The 27,320-nt window shown below is 47.0% G+C and overlaps 1 protein-coding gene across 3 annotated transcripts in view; it reads left to right on the plus strand.

The window, feature by feature from the left end:
* Nucleotides 1–27,320, plus strand: part of ALDH1L1 (aldehyde dehydrogenase 1 family member L1) — a 103,555-nt gene that overhangs the window by 19,409 nt on the left and 56,826 nt on the right. For all 3 annotated transcript variants that reach the window (XM_041761137.1, XM_041761136.1, XM_041761135.1), the window contains exons 2-9: nt 2,651–2,802; nt 5,061–5,295; nt 6,062–6,227; nt 13,732–13,833; nt 14,626–14,715; nt 15,617–15,754; nt 17,756–17,881; nt 21,327–21,418. In XM_041761137.1, coding sequence (XP_041617071.1) covers nt 2,676–2,802; nt 5,061–5,295; nt 6,062–6,227; nt 13,732–13,833; nt 14,626–14,715; nt 15,617–15,754; nt 17,756–17,881; nt 21,327–21,418 — 1,076 coding nt within the window. In that variant the 5' untranslated portion in view covers nt 2,651–2,675. The remainder of the gene's footprint in view (nt 1–2,650; nt 2,803–5,060; nt 5,296–6,061; nt 6,228–13,731; nt 13,834–14,625; nt 14,716–15,616; nt 15,755–17,755; nt 17,882–21,326; nt 21,419–27,320) is intronic.

The following is a 27,320-nucleotide window of genomic DNA, read 5'->3' on the forward strand; positions in this document are numbered from 1 at the left end:
TTTTAATGGCTTGATAGCTCATTTCTTTTTAGGGCTAGTCTCTGAATGTACCACAGTTTAACAATCCATTCACCTACTGGAAGACGCCTTAGTTGCTTCCAAGTTTTGGTAATTATGAATAAAGGTGCTATAAACAGCCATGTGCAAATTTTTGTGTGCATGTAAGTTTTCAACCCCTTTGAGCAAATACCAAGAAATATGATTGTTAGATCATATGGTAACAATATGTTTAGTTTTGTAAGAAGCTGCCAAAATGTCTTCCAAAGTGACTGTCATTTTGCATTCCTATCAGCAATGTTTGAGAGTTCTCATTGCTCCACATTCTTAACAGCACTGGACATTGTCAGTGCTCTAGACTTCAGTCATTCTAATAGGTGTGTAGTAGTGATATTCCCCTGTTGTTTTAAGTTGAATTACTTAGTTACCATGATGTGGAGCATCTTTTCATATGCTTATTTGTCATCTGCATATCTTATTTGCTGAGTTGTCCATTCAGAAATTCAGCCTCCTTTTTATTCAGGTTCTTTGTTTTCTAATTGTTGAGTCTGCAGACTTCTTTGCGTGTTTTGGATAATAGTCCTTTATCAGATGCAAATGTTTTCTCCCAATCTGCAGTTTGTCTCCTCATTCTCTTGACTATGTCTTTTGCTGAATGGAAGTTTTAAATCTTAACGAAGTCCAGATTATCAATTTTTTTCTTTCATGAATTGTACTTTGATGTTGTATCAAAAGGTCACTGCATACCCACAGTCATTAAATTTTCTCCTGTGTTATCTTCTAGGAGTTATAATTTTGCATTTTACATTTAAATCTGTAAAGTATTCTGAGTAAACTTTTGAAACGGGTATAAAGTCTGTGACTAGATTCACATTTTTGCATGTGGATGTTCAGTTGTCTCAGCACCATTTGTTGAAAACCTGTCTTTGCTCCATTGTACACTTTGTTCCTCTGTCAAACAATACAGATTTTAGAAGACAAGGGCATCTTCATGAATTAGCATAGTTAGCAATTTCTTAAATAGCTTATGAAAACCACTAACCATAAAGGCAAATTTTGATAAGTATACTATGTTAAGTTTAAGAACTTGCATTTATTAAAAAAACACCATAAGATAGTGAAAAAGTCAAGCCATGGAGTTTCATAAGCATGTGTGACAAATGATTCATAGTCTAGATCGTTAAAAAACAAAACAAAATAAACCAAAACAAACGAACTCCTGCAAATCAGTAAGGAAAAGACCGCCCAATGAAAAAAATAGACAAAAGGCTTAAAGAGGCAGTTCCCACAAACAGATGGTCAAGTGGCCAAGAAACATAGGAAAAGGTTCTCAATTTCAATAGTCATCAAGGAATTGCAAATTAAACCCCAGTGACGTGGCTAACATTTCATGTTAGCAAAATAGCTGAAAGGAAAAAGTCACAAGGCCTCGTGCTGAGTTCATGGGAGTGGAAATTGGTACACCCACGTTGGAAAACTGACAATCTGTTAAAGCCGAACGTTTTCATGCCTCTGACCCTAAAATTCCACAACTAGATACATGCCCAACAAAAATGTGTACCTATATGCAGTAAGAACCGTGTGCTCAAATCTTGATAGCATCCCTATCACAAAACTGGAAACTACCCAAATGCCCATCGACAGTAGAATGGATGAATAAATGTATTTATTTATATTCATGAAGTGAAATACCATGCAGCAATGAGAATGAGCACAGTACAACTACACGCGACAACGTGGATAATGTTGGTAGAAAAAGTCCACAGAACCTTATGCCATATGATTCTATTTGTATGAATACGAACATACATATATGGGGGCTGCTGGAATATTTCTTTCTCTGAATCCCGATTACAGGGATGTGCTTGTTTGTGGAATTCACAGAGCTACATACCTATAATTTTGCATTTATCCATAAGTATGAAACATGTTAATACTTCAATAAAGTTTTCCAAAAGACATGTATATTTTTATAAATCGATAATTTAAAGAAATAAATCAAGTGAACAATATATGTTAGAGATGTGAGCATGGTGAATCAATAACCAAACTTTGTAGACATTTGCATGGTGTAACTACTCATTATTTCACATATCTTCCCTCTACTAGGCCAGACCAATTGCACCATTTCATTCTGCCTGGGTCCCGCCTTCAGTCCTCAGGGCCTGTATACCCAGGCATTTTTTTCTGTGGGGCTGAGATAAGCAGGCCCTCAGGCCCAGACACCCTTGCTGTTTCCTGGCTCGGGGAAAGAAGCCTGACGCGCAGGCTGAAAGCTGTTTGAGGAACATAGCATCTGAGGAAACTGAGGCTTGATGTGGGTTGACTGAGGTAACAGAACTGGTTAGTTACAGAAATATGCTCAGATATATCTCAGAGGACTTGGCTTTCATTGTTCTGTGCCAATCTGGAGGGTTTCAAGGAGGAATCCCTAATTCCATAATCTCCATATGAATCACCCACTGTGGCATCTAAAATCCTCTCTTGCAGAACCTTCTCTAGCCAGTTCATGTTAGTGGCTCTGGGCAGAGGTGTGATGCTCAGGGAACCCCAGGGGTGAACGCAAGTGGTTGAGGGGGCAGAGTAGGCAAGGTGCTATGCAGCTGGGGGCCGGTGAGCCCTGCCTAACGCTATGGTCTTATTCCATCCCCAGATCCTTCTGACCCATCCCTTCTGCCATGAAGATTGCGGTGATTGGGCAGAGCCTGTTCGGCCAGGAAGTTTACTGCCACCTGAGGAAAGAGGGCCATGAGGTCGTGGGTGTGTTCACTGTTCCAGACAAGGATGGAAAGGCAGATCCCCTGGGTGAGTGGGTGCCCCGGAACAGGAAAGGGGCCCAGGCAGGCAGGTAGCAGTGGGCACGGGGTGGTCACGGGCATCCCTGGCACCTTGAATCCTCAGGTGCCAACCAGCTGCCAGGAGCAAAATAGAGACCCCTTGCCCACATGATCATGGGGTGGGGTTGTGTCCTAGAGAAATGCAGTCTGCCCCCAGGGCCCTGCTATGTGACCATTTCAGGCTTCACTGACCCCAGCATCAGGCTCTGAAAGGGCTGCCAGGTGGGGGACACCACAGGTCAGTGTTCTCAGATGTAGAACGTGCAAGCTATCCCCATCAGTGGGAGTGCCTGTAGCACAAGGTGTTGAGCCCTGCCTTGGGAGTTTGTGTTCAGAGCGATGGGGTGCTTGACCTATGTCACTTAGCATAATACCCTCCAGGTCCATTCATATGTGGAATTTAAGAAGCAAAACAGAGTTCCATAGAGGAAGGGAGGGAAAAATAAGATCAGATGGAATCAGAGAGGGAGACAAACCATAAGAGACTCTTAGCTCTGGGAAACCAGCTGAGTGTTGCTGGAGGGGAGGTGGGGGGGAGATGGGGTAAAGGGGTGATGGGCATTAAGGAGGGCATGTGATGTGATGAGTGCTTGATATTATAAGCAACTATGGATAACTGAACTCTACACCAATGATATATGTTAATTGAATTTAAATAAAATAAGATGAAAAAAGAATGAAGGGATGGGGTGGAGTCTGAGAGTTTACATTTCTGATGAGCTCCCAGGTGATGGTGATACCTCTGGCTCTAGGAGGAGCACTAGCTCCTCTAGGCTCTAGGAGTTTAAGAATCACTAGCCCCTGGGCAGGGGCCCTCTGCTCAAGTGAACAGATCCTCCAGGGACATGCAGGTCCTCCTCAGGCCAGATGGAGGCAGAAAATAGAGCAGGGCTTAGAAATGGAAGGCCAGAGTGAGAAAGGAGCCTTGTGGGGCTAGCCAGGTGCCGGGCATAGGTCACAGGAGTAACGATCTCTCTAGACTGGGAAGCACAGCTGACCCCTGGATCCAGTTTCAGCACTGCTGAGATGCTAACCAGGCCTCAGTCTAGACTTGGTCCAGGTGTGACCCGTGACACAGCCTGACCTTTCCACAGCCTGAGCCCTGCCCTCAGCCACTGAGTGACCACTGATGCTAGTCTCTGGGACTAGACCCCAGATGGAGCTGCTGGGCCTTGACCCTGACCTTGGATGTGTTGCAGAGACATAATCCTTTGATCACAGTGTGGACAACATTTGCAGGCACAGTGGAATCTGCTCAGTTTGATCCCATCCTCCCTCAACACCCCCAAACTCAGGGCAGAGGCAGAGGGGGTGAGAGAGCGGGTCGGGGCCACTCAGGGGCCAGCCATCATGCTGGCTGTGCTACCAGAATCCCATACAGGCATGTACTTGTTAGGTGCTGAAGATGGAAGGCAGAGGGAACTCCCAGCCACGGGGTAGTGGCTGCGGGTGGCGGCTGGGGAAACAGAAGCAGCTGTGACTCCCAACACGTGGAAGCTTGGGGCTGTGATCCAGACCTGTGGGGACTGAGCATGCTGCTCATCGGGGCTGGAACTGGGCGGAGTAGGGGGTGCCTGCAAGCCGGGCCCCAATCCTGGAGGGCAGACCTGGCAGGGGAAAGGTGAACCCTGGGTCTCCTTCTGCAGATACTGGGAAAACGCTACTCTGGGAAGGGGGAAGACTCTGCTGCCACTAGGGGGAGGAAACTGGGGGTGGGAGGGGGTGAGGGGGTGGTTTCAGTGGCTCAGGCCAGGAACCCTACAGAAAGGAGCGCATCCCCGCTTTCCCCTTACACTCAGTCTGTCGGTCTCCTCAGGCAGCCCTTACCAGCAGCCCTTGACAATAACCTGGGGACAGCACCATGAGGCAGCGGAAGGGGGTGGATGAGGAGCAAAGTCTGGGTGAGGGGTGAGCTCGGACGTCTTGGTGGTCAGCTGTAGCCAGTGCACACAGAGTGGTCCCCTGGGTGCTGTCCCTGGGTGCTGTCCCCTGCCTGCCATGCCCTGGGTGCTCTCCCCTGGGTCCTCTCCCCAGTGTACCGTCCCCTGGGTGCTGTCCCCTGTGTGCCGTCTGCTCTGTGCCACCTGGGAGAGTCCCGCTGTGCTTGGGGCAGGCCGGGAGGGACAGGCTGTGGGGATGATGCTGGAGCCACTTTCCTGGGAAGGCCGTGGTGGCTGTGGGTGAGTGCCTGCAGGGAAGGCCCGTTTCTCACCTGCTGTCCCACAGGCCTGGAAGCCGAGAAGGATGGAGTGCCGGTGTTCAAGTTCCCCCGCTGGCGGGTGAAAGGACAGGCTCTGCCTGAGGTGGTGGCGACATACCAGACTTTGGGTGCAGAGCTCAACGTCCTGCCCTTCTGCAGCCAGTTCATCCCCATGGAGGTCATCAGAGCCCCCAGCCACGGCTCCATCATCTACCACCCAAGTCTGCTCCCCCGGCACCGAGGGGCCTCGGCCATCAACTGGTGAGACAGGGAGAGACACCCCGTCTGCCAGGAAGTCATCCTGCCCTAGCCCAGAGTTTGGCCATGGGGCGCAGAGTAGGCGTCAGGCAAGGGTCTCTCTGGGGCTACCAGCTGGCATCCACACAGCAGACTGGTGAGGCGTGATTGTAGTCAAGTGTGCCAGAGAGGACTGGGGACAGGCCTTGGCAAGCACGCTGCCTTCCCACTGTAAACTGTGAAGTGGGCAGCAGTCTCACTGGGACACAGAGGGCTAAGATGCTCACCCCAGGGTACAAAGCCAGGCAGGATGGCCAGAGGCCACACCCACTGCCAGGACACAGTGGCATCCCACTCAGAAAGGAGAGACATGAAGTAAAGGGTTACCTGAATGAGATGGCTTGACATGATAAGTGCTCAGACGAAAGGGAAGCTCTGATGGATGCGTGGTGCAGTTTGGTTGGGTGGTAGCAAGGAGAAACATCTGAGCTGGGCAGAGTGGGGTTCAGGCTCCCTGACTTCTGGGTACACCTCTTCCCTTCTCTGGGTCTCCGTTTCCTCATCTGTAAAGGGACACCTATTGGGTGTCACATCACATCAGGGTGTCTACCATGACACCTAGCACGTGGTTGGTGTCAGTAAATACCTTCCCCTTCCAGGTCTCACCAGAGCAGGGTGGGGCATGAAGGGGGTTGTCAGAGGCTGACTGGGGGCACAGGAGCTGCCCTCAGTTTGCCCTTGTCCCTGGTCCTTCCTCCTGGACTCAGGCTTTCCCACATGTCCTTCCCAGGACCCTCATTCACGGAGACAAGAAAGGGGGCTTTACCATCTTCTGGGCAGATGATGGTCTGGACACGGGAGACCTCCTGCTCCAGAAGGAGTGTGAGATCCTCCCGGACGACACTGTGAGCACCCTGTACAACCGCTTCCTCTTCCCTGAAGGCATCAAAGGGATGGTAAGGGCTGGGGGCTGGCCATGCCCACGTGGGTCTCCTCATTCTGGTACCCTCTCTAGGCCTAACTGTTTCCCCCAGGTCCTGGGTTCTGCAGGGAGAGAGAGCTCTAATTTCAGAGTTCCAGAGAGGGAGGACTAGGACATGCAAGGTATTGTGTTAGGCAAGACTCGTGTTTACAACGGACCCCAACCCCAATTCAAAAAGCTTAATTCCAAAAGGGGACATTTTTGGCTCAGAGGAGATAAAAGGCCAGGGTGGTGGCAAGCATGGCTGCATCTAGAGGCATAAGCTCTATCATAGGACTCTGTCCCCCTGTTGTCCTACTGGTTCTACTCATCTGTTTGATTAGCTTTATCTTCAGGTGGGCTGCTCTTAAATGGGAGGAAAGGCAGTCCCTGGTGGCTCGAGACTTGTACCTCTGGATTATAGGGGAAGAAAAACTCTTTTCACAGAATTCATGAACGAGAAATTAGAGAAGCCCACCTGTGGTCTCACGCACACTAAGTTGTCTGCAGGAGAGTGTTCTGTTATCTGAACAGGCCCGACAGGAGGGAGTGAGGTCAGACACCACTGTGCTTGGCACAGCAGGCAGGCTCTGAGGGCATGACCCCCGAGGAGGCCAGCCAGGGTTGGCCAGAAGCAGACACATGTTCCAGACATGTGGACTTCCGTTCCATCCGTGCAGACATGGATTCCAGCAGCAGGAAGAGTCAGACAGAAGGAAGAGGAGAGCGTTCCCTGTTTGGACGAAGCAACGAGCACAGCAGTGACAGGAGTGTTCACTGCTGCCCTGACGTCAGACATCCCCTTCCCTCCTCTCCTGCTTCTTGCCAGCCACCTTTTATCCTTCACGTTGTGTCAAACAAGACGCCTCTTATATGCTCTCCCTTGGAGTCCCCCTTATCATAAGAGTGCCAAACAGAGTAGGCTTGTTGGAGATGTGATATGAGACAGAGAAAGGGATTATCTGGCACATTCCACTAAAAACATCCTTTTAGGGCTGCGCTGTCCAGTATGGCAGCCGTTAGTCACATGCAGCTATTACATTAATTACATTGAATTTTAATTAAAAATGGAGTTCTTCAGTCCCACTAGCTACCTTTGAAGTCCCTAGGACTGGAACTACACATGGCCGATGGCCATCGTATTGGACATTCTGATGATAGAACATGGCCATCACCACAGAACATTCTGCTGGCCAATTCTGTTTTAGACATTTCTGACACTCATCACTTCTTAGTTTAGGAGGCTTGGGGCTCTCCCGCAGGACCCATACAGGATGGGCCCAGGCTCCTGGGCTCTCCTCCCCATGTTCTTGATTCCTTCTACTACAACCTTCCCCTTTTCCTTAACAGAAACTGCTTCCTGCTTAATCTCAGACCTCCAAACACATCATGGGGCTCAGGAGGTATTGTCCTCAAGAGAAGGAAGGTTTAGATGAAACCATGGGAATCTGTGTTTGTTACATCTATACAGGGCTTTGTAGTTTATATAATCTTCTAAGATCTCAGAAGGTACAAGTTTTTTATTTTCTCATGTGTTTTTATTGAGGTTCAATATGCCAACATATAATATAACCCCCCAGTGTTCATCCCATAAAGTGCCCCCCTCAGGGCCCGACACCCAGTCACCCATCCCCCCTGGCCACCTCCCCTTCTGTAACCCTTTGTTCATTTCCCGGAGTTAAGAGGCTCTCATGGTTTGTCACCCTTTCTAATTTTTCCCACTCAGTTCCCCTCCTTGCCCTTAAAATCCCTTTCACTACTGCTTATATTCCCTGTATGAGTGAAACAATATGATGACTGCCCTTCTCCAATTGACTTACTTCACTCAGCATAATACCCTCCAGTTCCATCCATGTTGAAAAAATGGTGGGTATTCGTCCTTTCTGAAGACTGAGTAATATTCCACTGTATACATAGACCACATCTTCTTTACCCATTCATCTTTCTTTTTTTTAAATAAATTTATTTTTTATTGGTGTTCAAATTGTGAACATACAGAATAACACCGAGTGCTGATTTTGATCGATTCTTATCTCATATTTAGATCTTTCATCCATTTTGAGTTTATCTTTGTGTATGGTGCAAGAGAGTGGTCTAGTTTCCTTCTTCTGCATGTGGATGTCCAATTTTCTCAGCACCATTTATTGAAGAGACTGTCCTTTTTCCAGTGGAGAGTCTTTCCTGCTTTGTCGAATATTAGTTGACCATAAAGTTCAGGGTCCACTTCTGGGTTCTCTATTCTGTTCCATTGATCTATGGGTCTGTTTTTGTGGCAGTACCACACTGTCTTGCTGACCACAACTTTATAGTACAACCTGAAATCTGGCATTGTGAAGCCCCTGGCATTGGTTTTCTTTTTTAATTTTTCCCTGGCTATTCGGGGTCTTTTCTGATTCCACACAAAACATAAGATGATTTGTTCCAACACTGAAGAAAGTCCATGGTATTTTGATAGGGATTGCATTGAACGTGTAAATTGCCCTGGGTAGCATTGACAATTTCACAATATTAATTCTGCCAATCCATGAGCATGGAATATTTTTCCATCTCTTTGTGTCTTCCTCAGTTTCTTTCAGAAGTGTTCCACAGTTTTTAGGGTATATATCCTTTACCTCTTTGGTTAGGTTTATTCCTAGGTATCTCATGCTTTTGGGTGCAATTGTTGTTTTTTTAATTAATAAATCTATTTTTTATTGGTGTTCAATTTACCAGCATACAGAATAACACCCAGTGCTCATCCCGTCAAGTGCCCCCCTCACTGCCCGTCACCATTCACCCCCACCCCCTGCCCCCCTCCCCTTCCACCACCCCTAGTTCATTTCTCAGAGTTAGGAGTCTTTATGTTCTGTCTCCCTTTCTGATATTTCCCACACATTTCTTTTCCCTTCCCTTATATTCCCTTTCATTATTATTTATATTCCCCAAATGAATGAGAACATACACTGTTTGTCCTTCTCCATAGACTTACTTCACTCAGCATAATACCTTCCAGTTCCATCCAGGTCGAAGCAAATGGTGGGTATTTGTCGTTTCTAATGGCTGAGGATTATTCCATGTATACATAAACCACATCTTCTTTATCCATTCATCTTTCGATGGACACCGAGGCTCCTTCCGCAGTTTGGCTATTGTGGACATTGCTGCTAGAAACATCAGGGTGCAGGTGTCCAGGCGTTTCATTGCATCTGTACCTTTGGGGTAAATCCCCAACAGTGCAATTGCTGGGCCCTAGGGGAGGTCTATTTTTAACTCTTTGAGGAACCTCCACACAGTTTTCCAGAGTGGCTGCACCAGTTCACATTCCCACCAACAGTGTAAGAGGGTTCCCTTTTCTCCGCATCCTCTCCAACATTTGTGGTTTCCTGCCTTGTTAATGTTCCCCATTCTCACTGGGGTGAGGTGGTATCTCATTGTGGTTTTGATTTGTATTTCCCTGATGGCAAGTGATGCAGAGCATTTTCTCATGTGCTTGTTGGCCATGTCTGTGTCTTCCTCTGTGAGAATTCTGTTCATGTCTTTTGCCCATTTCATGATTGGATTGTTTGTTTCTTTGGTGTTGAGTTTAATAAGTTCTTTATAGATCTTGGAAACTAGCCCTTTATCTGATATGTCATTTGCAAATATCTTCTCTCATTCCGTAGGTTGTCTTTTAGATTTGTTGACTGTATCCTTTGCTGTGCAAAAGCTTCTTATCTTTTTTTTTATAAATTAATTTTTATTGGTGTTCAATTTACCAACATACAGAATAACACCCAGTGCTCATCCCGTCAAGTGCCCCCCTCAGTGCCCGTCACCCATTCACCCCCAACCCCCGCCCTCCTCCCCTTCCACCACCCCTAGTTCATTTCCCAGAGTTAGGAGTAAAAGCTTCTTATCTTGATGAAGTCCCAATAGTTCATTTTTGCTTTGGTTTCTTTTGCCTTCGTGGATGTATCTTCTAAGAAGTTACTGTGGCCGAGTTCAAAAAGGGTGTTGCCTGTGTTCTCTCTAGGATTTTGATGGAATCTTGTCTCACATTTAGATCTTTCATCCATTTTGAGTTTATCTTTGTGTCTGGTGCAAGAAAGTGGTCTAGTTTCATTCTTCTGCACGTGGATGTCCAATTTTCCCAGCACCATCTATTGAAGAGACTGTCTTTCTTCCAGTGGAGAGTCTTTCCTCCTTATCGAATATTAGTTGACCATAAAGTTCAGGGTCTACTTCTGGGTTCTCTATTCTGTTCCATTGATCTATGTGTCTGTTTTTGTGCCAGTACCACACTGTCTTGATGACCACAGCTTTGTAGTACAATCTGAAATCAGGCATTGTGATGCCCCCAGATATGGTTTTCTTTTTAAAAATTCCCCTGGCTATTCGGGGTCTTTTCTGATTCCACACAAATCTTAAAATAATTTGTTCTAACTCTCTGAAGAAAGTCCATGGTATTTTGATAGGGATTGCATTAAACGTGTAAATTGCCCTGGGTACAATAGACATTTTCACAATATTAATTCTGCCAATCCGTGAGCATGGAATATTTTTCCATCTCTTTGTGTCTTCCTCAATTTTTTTCAGAAGTGTTCTGTAGTTTTTAGAGTATAGATCCTTTACCTCTTTCATTAGGTTTATTCCTAAGTATCATATGCTTTTGGGTGCAGTTGTAAATGGGATTGACTCCTTAATTTCTTTTTCTTCAGTCTCATTGTTAGTGTATAGAAATGCCACTGACTTCTGGGCAATGATTTTGTATCCTGCCACACTGCCAAATTGCTGTACGAGTTCTAGCAATCTTGGGGTGGAGGCTTTTGGGTTTTCTATGTAGAGTATCATGTCTTCAGCGAAGAGGGAGAGTTTGACTTCTTCTTTGCCAATTTGAATGCCTTTAATGTCTTTTTGTTGTCTGATTGCTGAGGCGAGGACTTCCAGTACTATGTTGAATAGCAGTGGTGAGAGTGGACATCCCTGTCTTGTTCCTGATCTTAGGGGAAAGGCCCCTAGTGCTTCCCCATTGAGAATGATATTTGCTGTGGGCTTTTCGTAGATGGCTTTTAAGATGTCGAGGAAAGTTCCCTCTATCCCAACACTCTGAAGGGTTTTGATCAGGAATGGATGCTGTATTTTGTCAAATGCTTTCTCTGCATCTAATGAGAGGATCATATGGTTCTTGGTTTTTCTCTTGCTGATATGATGAATCACATTGATTGTTTTACGAGTGTTGAACCAGCCTTGCATCCCGGGGATAAATCCCACTTGGTCATGGTGAGTAATCTTCTTAATGTACTGTTGGATCTATTGGCTAGTATCTTGTTGAGAATTTTTGCAGCTGTATTCATCAGGGATATTGGTCTGTAATTCTCCTTTTTGGTGGGGTCTTTGTCTGGTTTTGGAATTAAGGTGATGCTGGCCTCATAAAACAAGTTTGGAAGTATTCAATCCCTTTCTATCTTTCTGAACAGCTTTAGTAGAATAGGTATGGTTTCTTCTTTAAACATTTGATAGAATTCCCCAGGGAAGCCATCTGGCCCTGGACTTTTGTGTCTTGGGGAGGTTTTTGATGACTGCTTCAATTTCCTCTCTGGTTACTGGCCTGTTTAGGTTTTCTATTTCTTCCTGTTCCAGTTTTGGTAGTTTGTGACTTTCCAGAAATGGGTCCATTCTAGATTGCCTAATTTATTGGCGTATAGCTGTTCATAATATGTTCTTAAAATCGTTTGTATTTCCTTGGTATTGGTTTGATCTCTCCTTTTTCTTTCATGATTTTATTAATTTGAGTCTTTTTTCTTTCTTTTTTTTTTAATAAGGCTTGCTAGGGGTTTATCTATCTTATTAATTCTTTCAAAGAAACAACTCCTGGTTTTGTTGACATGTTCTACAGTTCTTCTGGTCTCTATTTCATTGAGTTCTGCTCAAATCTTTATTATCTCCCGTCTTCTGCTTGGTGTAGGTTTTATTTGCCCTTCTTTCTCCAGTTCCTTTAGGTGCAAGCTTAGCTTGTGCATTTGAGTTTTTTCCAATTTTTTGAGGGGTGCTTATTTTGGGATGTATTTCCCTCCTAGGACTGCTTTTGCTGTATCCCAAAGATTTTGAACGATGGTATCTTCATTTTCATTAGTTTCAAGGAATCTTTTTAATTCTTTTCTAATTTCCTGGTTGACCCTTTCATCTTTTATTTTTATTTATTTATTTATTTATTTATTTTATTTTTATTTTTTTAAAGATTTTATTTATTTATTCATGAGAGACACAGAAAGAAAGCGAGAGGCAGAGACACAGGCAGAGGGAGAAGCAGGCTCCATGCAGGGTGCCTGACGTGGGACTCCATCTGGGGACTCCAGGAGCACTCCTTGGCCTAAAGGCGGGTGCTAAACTGCTGAACCACCCAGGGATCCCCTGACCCTTTCATCTTTTAGTAGGATGCTTTTTAACTTCCACATGTTTGAGTTTCTTCCAAATTTTCTCGGTGATTGAGTTCTAGTTTCAAAGCTTTGTGGTTGAAAATATGCAGGGGACAATCCCAGTCTTTTGGTATTGGTTGAGACCTGATTTGTGACCCAGTATGTGGTCTATTCTGGAGAAAGTTCCATTTGCCTTTGAGAAGAATGTGTATTCAGTTGTGTTCAGATAGAAAGTTCTGTATATATCTGTGAAATCTGTCTGGTCCACTGTATCATTTAAAGCTCTTGTTTCTTTGCTGATGTTCTGCTTAGAAAATCTGTCATTTGCAAAAAGTGCTGTGTTGAAGTCTCCTACTATTGGTGTGTTATTATCTAAGTATCTCTTTGCTTTGGTTATTAAATGATTGATATACTTGGCAGCTCTCTCATGAGGGGTATAAATATTCATGATTGTTAGGTCTTCTTGTTGGATAGATCCTTTATGTATAATATAGTATCCCTCTTCATCTCTTACTACAGTCTTTGGGATAAACTCTAATTTATCTGATATGAGTTTTGCTATCCCAGCTTTCTTTTGAGGATCATTTGAGTGAAAAATTGTTCTCCACCCTTTCATTTTCAGGCTGGAGGTGTCCTTACATCTCAAACGAGTTTCTTGTAGACAGCAAATAGATGCGTCTTGCTTTTTTATCCAGTCCAATACCCTGTGTCTTTTGATGGGATCATTTAGCCCATTCACGTTCATAGAGTAACTATTAAAATATATGAATTTAGTGTCATCCTATTACTTATTCAGTCCCTGTTTTTGTGGATTGTTTCTTTGCACTTCCTCTTTCTTTTACAGGGTCCCCTTTAATATTTACAAGATCTTCTATATAATCATCTAAAGCTGTGTTGTGATAGAGGGGCTGGGGTTTTGTACTCATTGTTTAGATCGGAATTAGATTCAGGCCAACTGCACCCATTCCTCTAATGGATATTCCTTGGGAGCCCATTGTGTACAAGGTGTGGGGCCAGGCAAGTCTGGTCAGCATGGGGCTGGCCCCAGGCTCATGGTGAACCCAGGGCCTGGGAGGAAAAGGAGGGTTGTAATGCTGGGGACACCAACTGACCTGGTCTCCTTAGGTGCAGGCCGTGAGACTGATCGCTGAGGGCAAAGCCCCCAGACTCCCTCAGCCGGAGGAAGGAGCCACGTACGAGGGCATTCAGAAGAAAGAAACAGCCAAGGTCAGTGCAGGGCCCTGCCCACCCAAAGCCTGCCTGTGCATGGGCTATGGTGCAGAGGGTATCCCAGGGAAGCTGGGATTCAGGCTGGATGGCCATGTTGTAATTATTTAAGGCCTGAAGAGAGAGCAGCCCAAGCAGGAGAAGCATGAGCAAAGCTCCTGTGGCACCTGGACAGGCAGCAAGCAAGAGTGTGTTCTGGGTTCTCTGGTCTTCTTAGGGAAGAGTGGGCAGGCAGGGTCCCCATGGAGAAGAGCTGGGGTGGAGCAGTGTGTGAGAAACCAGCCATAAGCTGGAAATCTCTAAGATGGGGTGTGAGAGGTAATTCAGTTTCTTGGAGCTATCACAGCCTTGCGGAGTGGGGGTAGGGGGCTATATGGGCTGTGCCTCTGCTTAAGGCTTATGGGGTACATAGGGATCTGTATGAGGCCTGCAGATGAAGAGAAGCTGAATGGTCCTGCACTCTGCTGGGAAGGCTGTGTGAAGCTTTGGCCGTCTTAACAGAGTGTTCTCTTCTCCAATCATCCTGAAGTTTACACAACCAGTGAAAGACTGGGGTCGAGAGCATCCAGAACCAGGGTCCCGGGGAGAGCACTATCCCAGCTCAGGGACTCAGACCAGTGTCCAATAGGAAGCCAGAGTTCCCCAGCTCCCTCCTCCACCCAGTCAGGGGTCATCAGGGCACAGGTGGTATGGGGGGGGGTAATTGGTTGTTGGGGGTTAGGGGAGGTGGGGGAAGGCAGAGGATGTCCAAAGAGTAGGGAAGAGACTGAGTATACACATGTTGCCCCACAGATCAACTGGGATCAGTCAGCAGAGGCCATTCATAACTGGATCCGAGGGAACGACAAGGTGCCGGGTGCCTGGACAGAGGCCTGTGGGCAGGTGTGTTCGTGCATGGCTGAGATTGGGCTAGAAGCACTGGTGTGCCCTGCTGGCTGCCAAACTATCAAAATATGTTTGATATTTTTGGCTAGCAAATAGCCATTGCCCTGACTCCTAACCCAACCCCACCCAAGTGCCCCCCTTGGCTCCTCCCCCACGACCATGAGACCTGTCCACCATCTGGTAGCTGAAGGATAAAGGTCCAGCACAGCTCAAGGCTTCCAGGCCCCTGCAGCAACTGTGGGTTCAAAGCTGTATTGCTTGTAAAGTATTTTGACTCCCCTCTCTGGGCTCACAGACATCCCGAGTCCAGCTCCAACGTTGACTTGATCTGAGTGGGGACAGGGATTGGGCAGTGGGCATTCTTCACATGCTGAAGATGGTGAGTCCTTGGTTCACAGGCTCTCCAGAGGCACTGGGAGTTGGCAGGGCTGGGAGTGGGGACCTTCATCTGCTCCCCACAGGGGGTAGTCCTGTCCCACCAAGCCTCAGACTGTCCAAACACCTGACTGCTGTCCAGCTGCCCAGACTCTGTCCAGGAGTCTCTCTCCTACCCTTATCACCATAAGATCCTTTGCAAAGTGAACAGTGTTTGGTGGCATCCCTAGGGCAGCCTGTGATGCCTTACGGAGGTTATCTCCCAGTGTCTGTCCCCCTGAGGTCTGAGGCCCAGGGCCCATACATAGGGTCTAAGGGTGTGCAGGGCTTGAGGGTACCGTGAGGCCTCCCAGGCTCTTCAGGGAGGCAGAGTTCTTGGGCTGCAGCTGCCCTGGTCCCCTCCTTCCTTTCCCTGGCCCTGCCCAGCCCCCTTCACCCCCTTTGCCCTGCTCAGTCCTGCCTGGGCTGCCAGCAGTAGAGGCCTCTTTCATCCACCATCTTCTGGTTTTCCTGTCTTCAACAGAAGCTGACTTTCTTCAACTCAACGCTAAACACTGCAGGCTTGCTGCCTGAGGGAGAAGATTTGCCCATCCCAGGAGCCCATCGGCCGGGGATCGTCACCAAAGTGGGACTCATCCTTTTCGGGAATGATGACAGAATGGTAATGGTGCTACTGTCGTTGTGGGCACACACACATCCAGGCGCTCAGGCCTGGCATTTAGACCCCGTGCTGCTCTGGAGAAAATGGGGGAAAATGAGACTGCAAAAGTCTGGAAAACCTTATGCTTGTAATTCCCTGTTCTGGGAAGGCTGACTCCTTGCTTTTCATGACCAGGCTTCTCAACCAGAGCTGGGTGCCCTGTGAGGGTATTGGAATCGGGGAGGGGCTCTGTTCCAGGAGGCCTGAACTGGGAGCCTCATTCTACTCCAGCAGAGTGTCCAGGTGCCACTGGGTGTGTTCACTGAATCTCTGTGCCTCAGTTTCCTTCTTTCTGAATAGCGACATCACAGTGAAGAGTCCCTGGAGCCATGCTGGACACCCAACACACCCTGACTCATGTTAGCAGACTCTGCAACTCTGAGTAACAGCTAATATTTATGGAGTGCCTGCTGTGTGCCTGACCACTATTTTAAAACAGTTTATATCTATTAAGTTTGATTTTCCGAACAACTGTAAGAGATACATATTAATATTATACCCATTTTATAGAAGAGAAGACTGAAACAAAGAGATTTAAGTAACCCTCCCAACATCACTGAGTTAGTTTGTGGCAGAGCTGGGATTCTGGCTCCAAGGCCCACCTCTTGGCCATCAGTACTCACTCCATGCAGTGGTTGGGAGACTGGGGACTTAAGATACTGAGGGCAGAGAAGGAGTACAGGGAGGGATCTCCAAGCACTTTGGGGGTTTCATCAAACCCCGTGGATGTTGAATCATTGGCTGCATCAGTGTGTATAGGCCAGGTGGAGTGTGGAGCAGCTTTTATGGGGATTGGTGTGAGCTCACTCTGGGTGCCCATCCTGCTGTGCCCTGCCACTGGCAGGTCCGAGGCTGGCCTTAGTGTCTGCTACTTACAGTGCTTACGTGTTTTAGGTATTCGTGATTGATACGTGCAGTTGAAAGATGATACTTATCTTTGTCAAGTTTCCTGGAAGCAGTATCTGAGTCAAGAGTCCTTGTGCATGTGATTTATCGAGGTAGTGCTCTTAGAGAATCCCACACAACACAGGGCTGGGCTGGGGCACAGGACAAGGCTAGGCCTTCTGGAGTCTTCCAGCCTTTATCTGATCCCAGGCTCTGCAGTGTGAATTGCATCTGCTGATTATGTCCCTGCACGCTCCCATCACTAAGCCCTTGGTTTCTGCTGCCCATGAGGAAGGGGATTGGCAATGAGGCATAGCCCCTGGGCTCTGTGCATGGCTGTGCTTGTACAGCGACGGCCGTGGAGGGGAAGGTGCAGATGTAGGCTGCTAAGGGCCCATGCAGCAGCCGGAGGATGGGGACTGCAGCCACTGCTCCTTTCGTGATGTCCATAGAGCGAAGGAAGCAGCTTCAGCAGAGACCCTTGGTTACAGCATCTTTCAGGAGCTTCTGGCTGGGTTGAGCTAGGCATTAGCTCACAGAAAGCTCCAGCGTATCTCCAAAAGGCAAAAGGGTGGAGGTCAGGCAGGGGACCTGGCTCCAGGTATGACAGGGTGTCTGCAGAGTGTGCCATTCTTATCAACCGCTCTCATCAAACCCAGATGTCTTTGTTTGCTCCTCTTCCCACGGGGCATCTGATGACCTTCACCAGATGTTTCCATGGTGTTCCTGGCAGCTGGGCAATCAGTTGTTTTCTTGATTGATTTTCAAAGTCATGCTTGAATCATTTTTTTGTCTAACATGTAAGCATTTTTATAGAGACAATAAAATCCTTACACTTAAAAAGAAGCGAGAGCATGGTGGGGTGCGTCTGATGGGGGACTGCTCTGCCATCTCCTCCTTGTCCCTGAAGGAGCTGGCACCCGGCTCTGCTCGTGTTTCCTCCTCATTAATCCTGTGCCCTTCTCGTGGTGAGGGCTGGAGATGGAGCGTGTGGGGTGCCCAGCATGGTGCTCCGTGTGGAGCTGCTCTCCCTGCCATGAGGACAACCTCAGGTGCTGTGAAGCCCTCTTCTTGCAGCTGCTGGTGAAGAACATCCAGCTGGAGGATGGCAAGATGATCCCAGCCTCTCACTTCTTCACGGGAGCAGAGAGCAGTGCCCTTGAGCTGTCAGAGGAAGAACTGGTCATGGCAGAGGCTGTGAGGGTAAGAGACCCTTTCAGGGATTCTGGCCACTTGTGCAGGTTGTGTACTGCACATGTGTCTTATCGCTCAGACTCCCTGGAGCTGGGTGTGCACACCCTCTGGTACTGACCCCAGGCATAGTGTTGGTTCTGTCCTGTCTTCCTGTCCTAACTATTATATCATAATAGTTGGTATAGTTGGTATATTATACCAACTATTATAATAGTTGGTATATTATACCATAATAGTGTTGGTCTATCTCTTCTGTTGCCCCCTTGCTCTCTCCCTCCATCACTGGGGCCCTGGAGTTTGGCTGGCTAGGTCTGACTTTCCTAAGGACTTACTGTCAGCAGTGGACACATGAAGCAGAAGCCCCTGGAATACATGGCAAAGGCAGATGCCAAGTCCACGGCCCTTTGAGGAGAATGTGTGCACTGTAACCTTCCAGAAAAACTCCCTGAGAGGGAATATTGCACTGCGACCAGCATGGGCATCACAGTCAGGCAGACCTGGACTCCAGTCCAGCTGCCCGGCATGATGCCGGAGAGCACTCCCCTCTCTGAGGGTCAGTTCCTTCCACCACCAGTCCAATCAGTGGTCACCTCCTGGAGTTGTTCCTGGTCCTTCCTGCTCCTCCCACTCAGCTCCCTCTCCTTTGGAGGCATGGCATTAATGACAGCATTATTGAATGGAAGGCATTGGATGAATTTCCACCCATTCACTCATCCAATCATGTACTCAGTGAGTCATTTAAGAAGGACATATGAGCTCCTATTAAATGCCAGGTGCTAAGCCAGACACTGGAATGTGACAATAAGCAATGTTCCCTGCTGTCATGAAGTGTCCCTTTCCAGGGGGAAGAGAATCAATGAACAGCCCAACATGAATAAGAGAATTTCAGGCAAAGAGAAGTGCCATGAGTGAAATAACAAGGTGATGGGAACAAGGAGGCTAGACAACTTTAGAAGGAATAATCAGGGCAGGCTACCCTGGGCAGGACGGGAGGTTTGCCCTGAGAGCTGAGTGGAGAGAGTTCTGGGATAAGGAGGGCTGTGGTGAGTGAAGGTAGGCCAGTTGGCAGTCACAGTGGTGTTTGTGGGTGTTGATGACAAGGGCAGGGGACAGGATTCAGCAAGGGAAGGACATGAGGAGCTGGCGCTGCTCCAGAGGGCACAGAGCTCTTCCTTAGTAGAAAGCTGAACATTTTGAATGTCTGTAAAAAAGGAGAGGAAAAAAAAAAGCCTATTCATTTAAAAATATTCTTGGAGCCCTAGCTCTGGCCTCAGCCCTGCGCCTGCTGGGGTTAACAGGGCCAATTGGACAAACTGGTCTTCTGGAGCTTCCAGCTGAGTAGCACTGGGGGCGGGCTAAGGTTGTATGTTTGTGGAGCTAAGCCTGAGTCAACAACTGCTACAGCTGTGTCCTTCATCTGTGCACTGGGAAGAGTAAACCCGAAGCCTGTGGGTGCTGTGAGTGGTAGAGGAGAGATCACAGATGGAGAGGGTCAGTTCAGCAGCACCTATGAGCATCTCAGTAAATGCTGGCAGGGAGCCTAACAGTCATCAAAAGAAGCACATACTTGCAGAGTGGGTATCTGTGCAGTGTTCTAAACACTTCAGGAATAGTGGTGTGGTTAAATACTCTAACAACTCCAAGAAGTAGATGCTATTATTACCTTCATTTTCCAGCCAAAGAGCCCGAAGCCTGAGGTGGGGTCACAGCAGATGAGCACAGGCCTGGGCTCAGAGCCCCGCTGGTGGAGCTGGAGCCCTGGCCTCCACCGCTGTGATGCTCCGTTGAATGGCCTCTCATCCTTTGCACTGTTATCATGACACCCGTTGGTCACAGCCGGGCTGGCCCTTTCAGAATGCCTCGTCTGGAGGCGACTGGAGTGGAGGGGAAGCAGCCGGGCAGGAGAGGCCAGTGGGGGGCATTGTTGGTGGAGAGAGCCCATACTGGTGGCCAGAACAGGAGTCAGTCGTGTTCTCCGCTCAGCAGAACTCACCAAGTGCACGCTGTGGACTGGGGAGGCCATGGGCAACAAGCCTAGTCTCACACCCTCCTGAGCCAAGGCTATGCCACATTTTCTGAGCTCCTTTCTATACAGAACACCCAGTGCTCTGCCTGCCTCACGTGAGGAACCCTCCACAGCCATGTTCAGCCTCTTGCACAGATAAGGACACAGGCGTTGAGGGGCTGTCTGCATCCCCATGGCTTGTCAGGAGCCAAGCTGGGGTCTGAATGAGGCAGTGTGGCTTTGCGGTACACGGCCTCTCAGAGGTTCCACACACATCTGATAACGGCTGGTGCATCTCTTAAGCACCATGTGGTGGTATGCCCATACCCAGCAGGTGACCCGTGGCCCCAAGCCACTTGAGTCTAGAGACAGTAGCCCTGGCCAGCAGAGCAGTCAGTGAAGACTTCAGGGAAGAAGTAACATAGCAGTTGGCCCTGGAGGATGCCCAGGAGGATTCTTATTTAAACATGAGCTGGAATTCAGAGAAGAGCATCATCGGTGGGCAAAGGCCTGAGCAGAAACCTGAGGATAGGCTATAGTCAAGTGGGTATAGGGAATGGCTTGCCATAGCTGCTGATGGTCACGTTGAGGATGGAAAGGGCAAATCCACAACACCTTTCCAAGAATGAAAGAGGGAGCCAGGAAGAGGTTGGGTTAAGGGTGCTGGGGAGCTGGTCCTAGTTGAGCCTATTCCCCTCCATCTGTGGCAGTGACCAGCTGTGGCCTGAGGCCCAGACAGACGTGAGGCATCTTGGGACTCCTGTCCTGAGCAGCCCAAGTGAAAGCCGACCCAGAGAACAGCCATCCCGCTGGATAGCCTACTTAGAATTCTGGATGGCGCTGTGCCTCACACTGTACCATCCATGCTCATCCATGGGGCTGGCTGGTGGACACTGCTGCCCTCTGCAGGCCCTGAACGGAGGGGCACAGAACCAGCTAGCCTATCAGTGAGGACAAGACCCAGGCCTCCTGAGCCCCATCAGAATGCTTCATTTTTACCTTCAGAACTACCCCGCATTTTGCTTTCCCTTCCATGCTGCAACCTACTCAAACTCCAGTGTCACTCTTGGGACCTCACTCGGATGGGAGCACCCACATGAGGCTGGGCATGAAGTGGGCTTGGGAGCAGCTGGTCCCCAGCCACACCTTGAGCTCTGCATGTCGTCTTCCTGCTGCTTCTGCACTGGCGTGGGGATCCCAAAGAAGTTGGGTCAGGGTGAGGCGGGCAGGAGGACAGTAGCTGAGCTCCTTGGGCTCCTACTTCCCCAAGGAGGCAGTCGCGCTGGGAGCATCAGGCTCTTGGGAGCAGCAGCACCTTGGACAGAGAGCGCAGCCTGGTAGTGGGTGGTCCCAGTGCACATCAGGGGCTGCTCTCGCCAGGGAAGGTGCCCGGAAGGTGGCTGCTCCTAGCCCCCAGGAAGCCCTGTTCTCATTACACCTGTTTTTTAGAGTGCCTGGAAACGGATCCTTCCTAGTGTCCTGGAGGTGGAGGAGTCCACTGATTTCTTCAAGTCAGGGGCTGCATCAGTGGATGTTGTGAGGTAAGGGCCAGGAGTGCATGGGGTCTGGTCCCAGCTGTCTGTACCTGTGTCACAAACCACACCAACACCTTGTGGCAGGAAACAACCACCATTTGTTATGTTTGTGGATCATTCAGATCAGATCAGAAAGGACTCATGTGTGGCCCTTGGGGGAATCACCTTGGATGGTGGTGGGTCTGTAGACCGGCAGGACCTAGAAGAGCCAGGCAGGGGTATCCTCCTCCAAGGTGGCATCTCACTGCTGTGCCTGGCCGTTGAGCCTGGAGGGCTGGCATCTGCTGAGATGGCACTGCCAACCAGGCACCTATGTGTTGCAGCCCCAGAGTGGCTGCTCTGGGATCTGGCGGCATTGTAGGTGGTGGCTAATGGCTCTGAGCATGCTGGTACCAGCAAAGAAGGCAGATGCAGACCCAGCTGGAAGGCCATTGACCTGATTGTTTTCAGTGGTCACAAGCCTGCCCAGATTCAAGGGCAAGGGCTGGGTCACTGAGAGCCAGGCCTCAAATGGGAGCAGGATCAAACCATGTGCAGCTGTTTTAACACTGCCACCAGCCCTGACATCCCCAGGGAAACCCAAGGTGTGTGGGGAAAGGGAATGGGCAGGTAGGGATCACCATAGACTAGGTTGCCTCTTCTTCTACTTCATATGAATTGTTCTGCTTTCCATTTAACTGTGGTAAGTTCTAATTTGAATAAAGGGAAGGAAGTGGGATATAGTAGAACATCTTTGGTTGCAAACAACTGTAACTTAGTTCATTCTGGTTTAAACAAAAGGAACAAAAAAGTCAAAAGGATCATGATAGCCTTCTTCAGGCTAATTACTTCAAAGACTCAAATTATGTCATTAACATAATTACTGTCTATCCATTTGGGGGCAGGATTTCTCTTCATAGTGACGAGGTGGCTGCACAGTAGTTTTGTTCTAATTTCTTATGTTATCAGCATTTCCAGTGGAAAGGTGGTTGGTCTCTGGTAGTCTTCATATAAGTCCTAGACTTGAATCTGACTGCTTCTGGTGGAGTCATGTGCCCCAGTAAGAATCCGTTGCTGACCAGGTGGAGGCATGCTCTGACTGGTCAACACTGGGTCATGTGCCCACCTCTGGAGCCAAGGATTGAGAGGACTGCATTCAACCCACATCTCTGGAAAGAGAGGGAGAAAATTGTTCCCTCAAAAAGTGTCGGTGCTGTTCCCAGAAGCAGATGAGGCAGGTGTTGTAAAGGCAGAAGCAAAGATGTGTACCACATGTGGGAAGAGGTTTCCTGTACTTCAGGAAGATGCAAAGGAAACTCTGTGGAGCTCACTTACATAGAGAAAAATTCATGTGTGAAATTAAGGAAGTGTATTATCAATACAGTGTATAGAAGAGTGAGAAACACCTAGCTAGGCTCTGCATTTGGGTTCCTTCAGCAGAGCTGTAGAATGGGCAGTGCCAATCAGAGGCACTGATGAGGGAAAGGGATCCAGGGTGAGCGAGGGTGTGTGAAATCTAGTCCCCTGTGATTGAAAGGAGAGACTCACATATGTCCAAGATCTTTGGGGGAAAAAACAAGGATGAGCCTAACATTTGTGTTCTGGGGTGAGCCAAGAATGCAGCTGCTATCTGACCAAATCGAAAATCCACCTGAAAAAAAAAAAAAAAAAAAAAGAAAATCCACCTGAGTCTGAATTGAGTAAATACTCAACGACTTGAGTAAACCAAGTCATCCTGATGACAGGTCTCTCTCCTTGAATTTAATGATATTACAATAAAAAGCTTCCTATAAATAGTAGTTTGAGGAGGAGTTCCACGCTGTGCACCTGGAGGAGGTTCTGGGGAGGATCTTAAAAGGGGTTGATTCAGAGGAACAATTATGATCATGAGAATTGGGGATATGTAACCATCAGTTAGTTTTTGCTGTGTAACAAAACACCCCAGACATAGTGGCTTAAAAAAACCACCATTTTTTTTAAGCTCATGGTTCTGTGGGTCAACAGTTTGGGCTGGACTCAGTGATCTGGGCCAGATTGATGTCACTTAAGTGTTTGCAGTCAGCTATCAGGTCATCTGGGGGCTTGTTGGTCTAGGATGACCACTTCAGAGAGCCAGTGCAGGCTTGTGAGAGGGTCCTAGGAGCCAGGGGGTCCAAGGGAGCACATCATATCTGCTGAATTTATTGGCCAAAGCAAGTCATGGTGTTGGCCCAGCTTCAGAATGAATAAGGAAATGGACACCACTTCCTGATGGCAGGTGCTCTACAGGCTGGGACTACAGAAAAGGTGGAGCACTGTGGTCAGTTTTGCAACCTACCGCACTTATAAAAGGAGGGCTGAATTGGGCTTATGTGCTTGGAAACCTTGGACACTACAGATCTCTTATATCTCAGTCTGACTTATGTGTATGGTCAGTGTGAAGTATAAAATTAAGGTTTTTTTTTTTTAAATAATGCCCAGAAGAATTTTGGACACTTGAGAAAATGATGTCCTGAGGATGAGCCAGAGCTGCCTACAGCTTCTGAGCTGAGGTTGATGGAGGATGCAGATAAAACTGATTCCTTTTTTTGTTTTTTGAATACTTAAGAGCATGTATCTTTTTGTTTCTATTATGATGAAAAATATAGGAGATCTACCTCCTTAACAAATTTTTAAGTGCACACTCCAGTATTGTTAACTACAAGCACAATGGTGTACAACAGATATCCAGATATCCATGACTAAAATTTTATACCCATTCAATAGCAACTCCCTATTTCTCCCTCCCACCCAGTCCCTGGCAACCACCACTCTACTTTCTGCTTCAATGAGTTTGACTACTTGAGATACCTTATATGAGTGGAATCATTTAGTATTTGTCCTTCTTTGACTGGCTTATTTCATTGGATAATCAGATTTAGCCATGTTGTAGTATGTGGCAGGACTTCCTTCTCTTTTAAGGCTGAATAATATTGCAGTGTATGTACACACCACATTGTATCTACTCATCCGTTGGTGAACATTTAGGTTGTTTCTACCTTTTCACTCTTGTGAATAATGATATGGGAGTGCAGCTATCTCCTTGATCCTGATTTCAAAGTTACTGATTCACAATTCTTCTTTTTTATAAATTTATTTTTTATTGGTGTTTTTTTGCCAACATATAGAATAACACCCAGTGCTCATCCCATCAAGTGCCCCCCTCAGTGCCTGTCACCCAGTCACCCCCACCCCCCGCCCACCTCCCTTTCTACCACCCCTAGTTCGTTTCCCAGAGTTAGGAGTGTCTCATGTTCTGTCTCCCTTTCTGACATTTCCCACTCATCTTTTCTCCTTTGCCATTTATTCCCTTTCACTATTTTTTATTTTTTTAAATTAATTTTTATTGGTGTTCAATTTACCAACATACAGAAAAACACCCAGTGCTCATCCCGTCAAGTGTCCGCCTCAGTGCCCATCACCCATTCCCCTCCACCCCCCGCCCTCCTCCCCATCCACCACCCCTAGTTCGTTTCCCAGAGTCAGGAGTCTTTATGTTCTGTCTCCCTTCCTGATATTTCCCAACATTTCTTTTCCCTTCCTTTATATTCCCTTTCACTATTTTTTATATTCCCCAAATGAATGATACCATATAATGTTTGTCCTTCTCCGATTGCCTTATTTCACTCAGCATAATACCCTCCAGTTCCATCCATGTCAAAGCAAATGGTGGGTATTTGTCATTTCTAATGGCTGAGGAATATTCCATTGTATACATAAACCACATCTTCTTTATCCATTCATCTTTCGATGGACACCGAGGCTCCTTCCACAGTTTGGCTATTGTGGACATTGCTGCTAGAAACATCAGGGTGCAGCTGTCCCGGCGTTTCACTGCATCTGTATCTTTGGGGTAAATCCCCAGCAGTGCAATTGCTGCGTCGTAGGGCAGGTCTATTTTTAACTCTTTGAGGAACCTCCACACAGTTTTCCAGAGTGGCTGCACCATTTCACATTCCCACCAACAGTGCAAGAGGGTTCCCCTTTCTCCACATCCTCTCCAACATTTTTGGTTTCCTGCCTTGTTAATTTTCCCCATTCTCACTGGGGTGAGGTGGTATATTATTGTGATTTTGATTTGTATGTCCCTGATGGCCAGTGATGCGGAGCATTTTCTCATGTGTTTGTTGGCCACGTGCATGTCTTCTTTGGAGAAATGTCTGTTCAAGTCTTCTATCCATTTCTTGATTAGATTGTTTTTTGGGTGTTGAGTTTGATAGGTCTTTATATAGATCTTGGATACTAGCCCTTTATCTGATATGTCATTTGCAAATATCTTCTCTCATTTGGTAGGTGCCTTTTGGTTTTGTTGACTGTTTCCTTTGCTGTGCAGAAGCTTTTATTTTCATGAAGTCCCAATAGTTCATTTTTGCTTTTTGCTTTTGTTTCCCTTGCCTTTAGAGACGTGTCTTACAGGAAGTTGCTGCAGCCAAGGTCAAAAAGGTTGCTGCCTGTGTTCTCCTCTAGGATTTTTTAAAAAAGATTTTCTTTATTTATTCATGAATGATGCGGAGAGAGATACATGCAGAGGGAGAAGCAGGCTCCCCTTAGGGAGCCTAATGAGGGATTTGATCTCAGACCCTGGGATCACATCCTGAGCTGAAGGCAGATGCTCAAATGCTGAGCCACCCGGGTGTCCTGTCCTCTAGGATTTTGATCAATTCTTGTCTCACATATAGATTTTTCATCCATTTTGAGTTTATCTTTGGATATGGTATAAGAAAATGGTCCAGTTTCATTCTTCTGCATGTGGCTGTCCAATTTTCCCAGCACCATTTATTGAAGAGACTGTCCTTTTCCATTGGATATTCTTTCCTGCTTTGTTGAAAGTTTGTGCCAGTACCATACTGTCTTGATGGTTACAGCTTTGTAATATAGCTTGAAGTCAGGTATTGTGATACCCCCCATCTTCTTTTTCAACATTCCTCTTAGTTTTCTGGGGTCTTTTCCAGTTCCTAAAAATCTTAGGATTATTTGTTCCAACTCTGTGAAAAGAAAGTCCATGGTATTTTGATAGGGATTGCATTGAGTGTGTAAATTGCTCTGGGTAGCATAGACATTTTTCACAATATTAATTCTTCCAATCCATGAGCATGGCGTGTTTTTCCATCTCTTTGTGTCTTCCTCAATTTCTTTCAGAAGTGTTCTGTAGTTTTCACAGTACAGATCTTTTACCTCTTTGATTAGGTTTATTCCTACGTATCTCATGCTTTTGGGTGCAATTGTAAATGGGATCAATTCCTTGATTTCTCTTTCTTCAGTCTCATTGTTAGTGTATTGACATGCAACTGACTTTTTTGCATTGATTTTTATATCCTACCACTTTGCTGAATTCCTGTATCAGTTCTAGCAATTTTGGAGTAAAGTCTTTTGGATTCTCCATATATAGTGTCATGTCATCTGTGAAGAGTAAGAGTTTGAGTTCTTTGCCAATTTGAATGCCTTTTATTTCTTTTTTTGCCTGATTGCTGAGGCTAGGACATCTAGTACTATGTTGAATAGCAGTGGTGAGAGTGGACATCCCTGTCTTGTTCCTGATCTTAGGGGAAAGGCTCCCAGTGTTTCCCCATTGAGAATGATATTTGCTGTGGGCTTTTCATATATGGTTTTTATAATATTGAGGTATATTCCCTCTATCTCTACATGGTAGAGAGTTTTTTTTAAAGATTTTATTTATTTATTCATTAGAGAGAGACACACACACACAGAGGCAGAAACAGGCAGAGAGAGAAGCAGACTCCATGCAGGAAGCCCAATGTGGGACTCGATCCCAGGATCCCAGGATCACATCCTGAGCCAAAGGCAGATACTCAACTGCTGAAGCACCCAGGCATCCCAGGGTAGAGAGTTTCAAGAAAGTATGCTTTATTTTCTCAAATGCTTTTTCTGCATCTATCGAGAGGATCATATG

This window comes from Vulpes lagopus, chromosome 7 (assembly GCF_018345385.1).
Source record: "Vulpes lagopus strain Blue_001 chromosome 7, ASM1834538v1, whole genome shotgun sequence".
NCBI lineage: Eukaryota > Metazoa > Chordata > Mammalia > Carnivora > Canidae > Vulpes > Vulpes lagopus.